The following is a 7,531-nucleotide window of genomic DNA, read 5'->3' as shown; positions in this document are numbered from 1 at the left end:
TTACAACTTTTAAGAGAACACAAGCAATGTTTCAATGTTACGCAATGTTTCGCAATGTTTTAAAAGTTTTTTAAATATGCCCGGCTTGGCGGGTGACGGCCGTCGCGACATCGCAATGTCTACCAGTAAGGTGGTCCGAAGGCAGTGGCGTTCCCCGACGTCAGTGCGTTGATCCCGATACTTTTTCAGCTATATACTGGTTCTCGCTAGGTCGCTAGCGGGTCTCTTAGAAGCCGGAGTTGGTGGCTATACTCTACTGCAGGACCGATTAGTAGATCGGGGCGCAATAGTTCCTTTCATGCTCCCCGTTTCCGCTCGTTCTGCACGATACCCACGACGTCTGTTGCCGCTCCCGGCCGGCGTGTGTTCAACGTGATCGGCGAATTACTGAGCACGCGGCTTCGGTGTGCCCTTGAAGCTACTGCTTTTGAATTGTTCACGTGGTCCTTTCTTGAAGAGGGGGAAAAGAAAGCGTGTTGTGCTTTTTTCCTATTTCTGCGGCAAGACCCCTTTTATTTTGAGCGTCACCTGTCCTGCTGGGCATCGTCCATTATCTTCATCACTGGATTTTTTTTTTGCTATCCGGGTATGTGCAGGCTTCCACCTTCGCCAGTTTTGGTACTGCTTCGCCGTCCTCCTTCGCTACGCTTTTCTTTGTGCGCCGCGGTCTTGCGACACCCATACCTAGCGTGGTCTTGCGACACCCATACTAAATTCTTGGTGCATCTAATACAAAAAAAAAAAAAAAAACAGCGGAGTGAGTGAGTTGACACCACAACTTTTTATCTACAGCTTCAGTGCAGTGTTCCTTCCGCTTTATTCTCCAACCAAGGTCATGTTAACCTGCAAATAGAATACATACAAATAATGAACCCATTATGGATCGAAATCTATGCTACAATTGTTAAGTTAACAATAAATAATTCAGCGAGAATAAGTTAGCTGTTTTCAGTAGAATGTCAAATTAATTTTTTGCACACCATCGCTCGCTGAATTAGGGTAAAAATTAAGAGACGACATCAGAGCACTGCTGCGAATGTTGCATCAGCTATAATTCTTGTTGACTAAAATTATTGCTTATTTCTATCAAAATTAACCGATGCCAGCCATCAGTATTGTCTGGACTCCAGGGCACGCGCCTTTTGAAAGAAACGAGGTGGCGCACGCCACCATCCACGACCTCATACCAGTGGCATTCTCTGAAGAAGATACGGAGATGAACAGCTACTCCTACAACGAGGCTGTCGGAACATCATCGTACCCTACGTCTTTACTGTGAGATCTTTCGCTTTCCCCAACCCCATTTTCCCAAACAAGTCACATGTTGCCAACTCCAAGCGAGAAATTTCCCACATGCCACATGCCTCAACTTTTCTATGTAGATTGCATACCAATACTTGCTCGGTCGGTGCAACACCGGTCACAATATACAAAGTAGTCTTGGTATTGGAAAACACACCAATTCTAACACTTCACACAGATCTCAACCTTGGGCAGCAGGAGAGCAGCCTGACCAGCTCCGTGCTCCGTTACTTACACCCGATCCTCCGGGCTCGTGGCGGACAGTCTGAAGGGCTACCCAGATTTGAGGAGTTTACGCACTAAGTGTGTCCTTTTATACACCCCACGAACCGGCATCGCACGTTTACTTTGTACTGGTGAGTTCGACTGGAGGTTTGTCCCGGTGGTGGATGAACTCCTACGCCCTTTAAAATACGAAGTTCAGACAAGACCAGAAAAACCAAACCGTAGGAGGCGGCGGCATTAGGCCTCAAAGGCGGCTCCTCTGAAATTCAAAAGGACATTACCAAAAGAGCAGGATTGTTCATTGTACTGCATGCAAGTGGGGTGACCGACAACGTTTAAGGGAAAGAAAATGACAGAAAACAGGACCTTTTTTTAAAGAAAGGAAGGACGGGAGATATAGCTTACCTGGGAACTTGTGGCTAAAGCGTTCCGTGTCCTCTCCAGGGACCAGGACTTCCTCGGCCCGTCGATAGGACCCTTGCGCACGAGGGAGCTGAGGCAGCGGGGGTCGACGTCCTTCGCGCCACCCGTGAGCAGAGTGACCATGAAGCCAACCACGACCGTCACCAGCCATCCAAACCCGCAGTACCACCGGTACGACAGCCGGTACAAGGGCAATACAAAGCTGCATTTCGAAGAAAAATAAAAGGAAAAAGCTTGCCGTATTCGTGTTTCAATAAAACGCTCAAAACATTGGGACTGCCTGATGACCTTGCAAATTACAGACCATTCAGATACCGCACGCTGTGGTTAGTATCTTATAGGAGAGAACTAGTTGTGGTTACAAACCTCCAAAAAAGTTTTCCTTGTAACTACATGTAAAGAATCTGGATCAGCGACAAAATAAAGCAATGAAGTGGCAAGCATGTGGCAAACAGAAGATAATTAATACCAAGCAGAGCATAAAAAGCTACAAAATAAACATCGCACCGTCATATTCATCCGAGCAACCGTTTTCTGAGCAACCGTCCTCTGAGCAATCTGAGCAACCTGAGCAAAAGCATTGTTTTCTGTCTGGCAGCACTGTTCTTGAGAATAAACTGCCCAATCTCTAGAAATGGGCAAATATTTACGTTGCCTTTGTGGCCTTTTAATAGCCCTAGTCGAGAACTGAGTGCATCAAGTACCTGGCTGGATAAACAGAGTTATGGATACTCACGTCTCTCCAATGATGACGTCAGTAGTAGTAGTCACATTGTCGGCCAATGTACTCTGACTGAGGACGGCAGGAACAGTTGCAGTCACGTTGTTCGAGATGTAAGACACAGCCGGTGTGGTCAAGGCACTTGCGGCAGCCGACGACGCTTGGCAGCCATCGTCAAGCAGGGGCAGGAGGTGGGGCTTCAGCCCATATGCCATGGCACCTATCCCTACCCAGAATCCCATTACCAGGCCCGCAATAAGCCCTGACAGCGCAGCCTGCAAAGCAATTGCGAAAGTGTAGCTTTGAGTACAATGGTCTACGTTTCTATTCCTGCATAGGACACAATTTCATGAATGCTCAGTGCAGATAAATAGCGGGAAAAAAAGAGAATGGGGCCACATATTATGGCTGCTCCGTAGAAGCGTTACAGCGGCCCTAACATGAGTTCATAAAAAGTGGCCTCGAAGCATTGCCTTTGCACTTATTCGAAGCACTGCGGCATCAAAGCGTTAAAAGCTTCGTACTCATAGAAGGGTACTTTTATGCCTGTATGCTATCCTAATTTTCCTGTCCCTTTTGTATCGCCCACACGCATACCTCGGCAAAACTAGGCGCCATTCACTCACACTCACTCAAAAAAATGTATTTTTCCTCACGCACTCACTCACACTCACGCTCACCAGACGCCCTCACAGCTCTCCTTCACTCGCACTGACGCTCACCACTCGCCGTCACCACTCGCAGTCACACGCGTTCACTCTCACCTCTCGCCGTCACAACCGCGCCCACTCGAGCTCACACTCACCGCTCGCCGTCCCCACTCGCACTCATTCGCACTCACGTTCACCACTCGCCTTCACCAATCATACTCACTCACACTCACTACTCGCCCTCACCACTCCCATTCCCACTCGCTCGCGCTCAACCCTCGACGTCACCGCTCACACTCACTTGCGCTCGCGCTCACCCCTTGTCATCACCACTCGCACGCGAGCCTGTGAAGGAGTTTGTCTGAATCGTATTCCTAAATCAGTAGGCCCCCAGAGAGTCAATTCCATGATGCCCCCTTGCAGGAGTACACTGACGACATATTCCCGACGCTAGAGGCAGTCGCGCCTTTAACAACCATCACAGCGAGCGGCTCCTGCGACGAATAGCCAATAGCGAGTACAAGCGCAAGAGTGGCTCTCACCGCGGTAAGCACCGCAAATAGCGTGAGTAAAGCACGTGCACTCGTGAGTGGAGAGCGGGGCTCAGCACTCACGAGTGGTGAGCGGGGCACGCCGCGAGTGGCGCTTGCACTCACTCGCACTGGCCAGTCCAAAACAGTAGTAAGGCTCACTCACCACTCACTCGAAAGTGGTGAGTGGTGCTCGCACTTGCTCAAAGCTTAGCATTCAGGCCAGCAGTAACCTGTAAATAAATAACTAAATAAATAAATAAATAAATAAATAAATTGTGCGGTTCACATCGCGACAGGCCGATGTAATTAACCCTTTGAGGTTCGAATTTTTTCGCCAAATGCGGCCCCCCAGGGTCGATTTTTGTTATTGCTGATTTAAATTCTTGGATGAATTTATTTCGAGACAAAATTATCGTAATTTTTTAGGGTGACCATAAAGTGACTGACAAATGTGGTTTATTCATGAGTAACACAAGAACAATTCTAAATAAAAACGAGAGAGTAACAAGCCGACGATACCGAAACCAGCCGCTGCGCGAGCGGCCGGATGCGCGAGTGATAGACGGCACACCGCTCTATAAAATACAAAAAAAAGAAAAAAAGAGCCTCATCAGTTTCGCATGCAACCTTTGTCTGTGGCAGGCGCAAGAAGGGAGAGGCGCCCGGGCGCCTGGTGGGCGATACCCAGCTCGCCGCCTCGTTACCGGATGCGCAATCGATAGCTGGTGCACCGCTGAAGTTTATCGTAAAGAAATAAAAAGAAGACCCATTGGCGCAAGAAAATAATTTGACGTATTTCCGCAGTGTGGCGGCACATGACAAGCAAGAGAAGTTGTCAAAAGAGGCGCGCTTTTTAAACCTACAAGCGATGACGTAGATGTACGATATTGACCATTTTGAAGGTGTTTGCAGAGGACGTATATGTACTTCCGTGACACTGAAAGGGTTAAGGAAGCGCACAGCCCCACCACTGTGCTCAGTGGCTAAGACTCAGTGGCTGCTGAGTTCAAGGACGCGGGTTCGATTCCCATCCGCGGTGGCTTCATTCCAGATAGAGGCAAAAAACGAAAACAACCATGTGTTGAGGTTTTGGCGCACGTTAAAGATCCTTTCACTGCGGCGCACCATAGAGCCCAGGTGTAGCTACGGTGCGTGAATCTATACCTATGAAGAGAAGTGCCCGACTGACTGACTGACTGAGTGACAGACTCATCAATGCCCAGTCAAAAATGGTAGGTCTTGCGACTTGAAATTTCGCAAGTACATTTGCGACATGGCGTAGGCGCTCACTAAAGCGGGATTTTCCGAAAGTGCACTGGTAACCGAGGAAAAGGGCGACATTGTGTTTTCGTCACCCGTTAACATATCGAAGTGCTTTTTGCTGATATGTGTAGCCTTTCCGAATATCTTAAACGCAGTTTTTGCATTTCGTCCTAACCAACACTATCGAGGTGATTACGCACTCCGGAATAAAATCAGTCTTCCTAAAGGTTCTGCAATAAATCCTTCAGTGATTCATTTATCCAATTGATTTTTGCTAACATGTGTTACTCATACAAGTGCAATAAACCAATTTTAAGGGCCATTTTTTTTACAAAGGACACGTCTGACAAGCCAAAAAGTATTAACAGGTAATGTGCACGCCAAGTCAAACTGCTGGTTCAAACGGCGTCAAATTTCATTAGCACATTGTGATTACGGTGGTGGAGCTCAATATTGCTAAAATTGTTTTAAAGATTAGACCACAGATAGCGTGAAAACCGGTGAAATAAAATAGTTTTTCAGATATTAATTTTTTATCGCACCTCATTTGAGATATTGAACTGGTTTTTGTTGAGATAGGGAACTTACTCAGGTATCTAAACACGGCTATACAACATTTTTATATGACACCGACTTAATAGAGGCAACCAGGATTTCGGGAGAACGGCGGGTAGTTTCAGATAAGGTCGAACAAAGCATGGCTGGTCGACCTCTTCAATTCGCTTGAAATTTTTTTACCTCATTCCCGCATGTATGTAATGTGCGGATTCACAAATATTTTCGGCGGAAAAAATTTTGGTCGACTGGAAAAAAATTTGGAACCCACCCGCGTGGACCCCGGTCGCTACCTGCCCATGCGCTGCGGCCAAATTTAGCGACGCCTAGCAAAAAATATACTAATCAGACGGGAATGGTAATTTTTACGCTTAATCTACGCCTGGTGTACATGTCGCGTCCAAAATATCGTTGGCTAGAAGAACATATATTTTTTGTAATAAATTTCCAAATCTTGCTCAGAGCGCACTTTGTTGTGTATTTTGCGGGCCAGTATTATCGTAAGTAATGGAGCTAGAACGTTAAAATTTGAGTGACGGCTGCTCCTGGCAAGCACAAATAAGGGCCGTAAATATCGTGTCTGTGCACACTACGGTTAAAAAGTAAATGGCGCACAATTGTGAAGAAAACACTAAAACACTCCGAGTTCAGAGGCTTATTAAAAAAAAAAAACACTTCTTCGATTTTGCTGAAATTCTCCCCAGATGTTAACCTGTGAATCTACTTCAATGATCATTAAAAACCTGTTGCATCATTTTGTTCCTGACGCGCCTAAAGCGCGAGAAAAAACCTGGTCGGCCAGGTCTTCACAAGATCCTGAGACACGAAACAGTGAGACCAACTTCCAGTGAATGTGCAGACGTTTGATAATTTTTTTGTACCAAAGGCAAACTGTTACTTATTGATAGTATTACAGAGAATTCAGAAGCAAAACTGAAATTTTTATGTGAATTTTGGAACGAAAATAAACAATTCTGCGCACCGCTAAACGTGTACTCTTCGAAGAAAAAACGGAGGAACTCCAGATTCACGCGCATTTAAAAAAAAACCTTCTGTGAGTTTTATGAAGCTTTCCACGGATATTTTCCTTGTACTTTAATTGCGTGAGCCATTAAAAAAACTCGCATCATGTTGATCACTGAAAAGCAAAAGAGCCTTGTCAAGCATGCTGGTCACAAGGAGCTGAGACATAAAACGACGATTGTGACTTTCTGCAGATTTCCCTTATTTATTTTGTAGAAAGGGCAGAATATCTTCTGAGATAAGGAGAATAGAATAGCCAAGAAACATTAACGAAGTCAACGTTTGAAATGACAGCGTTCTATCGGCACCCCATTAATACCGTGCAGCTACTAGCTGTTTATTTACACGTTGCTTGCTGCATCAATGTTCACAGTTTCCTCAAAGTGGCACAAACAGTCCGCGCTGCACATAGTTTGCATATATCTGCTTCTGATGACTTCCTTAAACGCCACACGTGCCAGAAATGTATGCCGGGAAAGGCACGCACTGTTCGCCATTCTTCCTTTTTTGTTTCGCGATAGCTGGAAACTTCGTTCCCCTCGAGATATATGAAGTGAACGGGTGTAGGAACAAATGGTCCCGGAACAAATGGTCCCGGAACAAATGGCCCCAGAACTTATGGTCCCGGAACTTATGGTCCCGGAACAAATGGTCCCAACTCGAAAGTAGGAACAAATGGTCCCGGAACTTATGGCCCGGAACAAATGGTCCCAGGCACCTCTTCGGGCAAAATAATTTAAAAACTCCACGTGGGTTCTCTGTTCAAATTTGTTGTATCGTGCTGGAGTGCAGTTTATAATTTCCTTACTTCTTCATTTTTTTTGTTTTCTTTGTTT

The 7,531-nt window shown here is 46.1% G+C and overlaps 1 protein-coding gene across 1 annotated transcript in view; it reads right to left on the bottom strand.

Moving 5' to 3' along the window:
• Nucleotides 1-1,771: 1,771 nt before the first annotated feature.
• Nucleotides 1,772-7,531, bottom strand: part of LOC144168465 (putative sodium-dependent multivitamin transporter) — a 97,323-nt gene continuing 91,563 nt past the window's right edge. The window contains exons 9-11 of the mRNA XM_077697445.1: nucleotides 2,687-2,946; nucleotides 1,933-2,152; nucleotides 1,772-1,786 (exon numbers count right to left, since the gene is read on the bottom strand). Coding sequence (XP_077553571.1) covers nucleotides 1,772-1,786; nucleotides 1,933-2,152; nucleotides 2,687-2,946 — 495 coding nt within the window. The remainder of the gene's footprint in view (nucleotides 1,787-1,932; nucleotides 2,153-2,686; nucleotides 2,947-7,531) is intronic.

This window comes from Haemaphysalis longicornis, unplaced genomic scaffold (genome assembly GCF_048455015.1).
Source record: "Haemaphysalis longicornis isolate Haplotype H1 unplaced genomic scaffold, Haemaphysalis longicornis Haplotype H1 scaffold_2, whole genome shotgun sequence".
NCBI classification, from domain to species: Eukaryota; Metazoa; Arthropoda; class Arachnida; order Ixodida; family Ixodidae; genus Haemaphysalis; species Haemaphysalis longicornis.
This window is presented reverse-complemented; position numbering and strand designations above follow the sequence as displayed.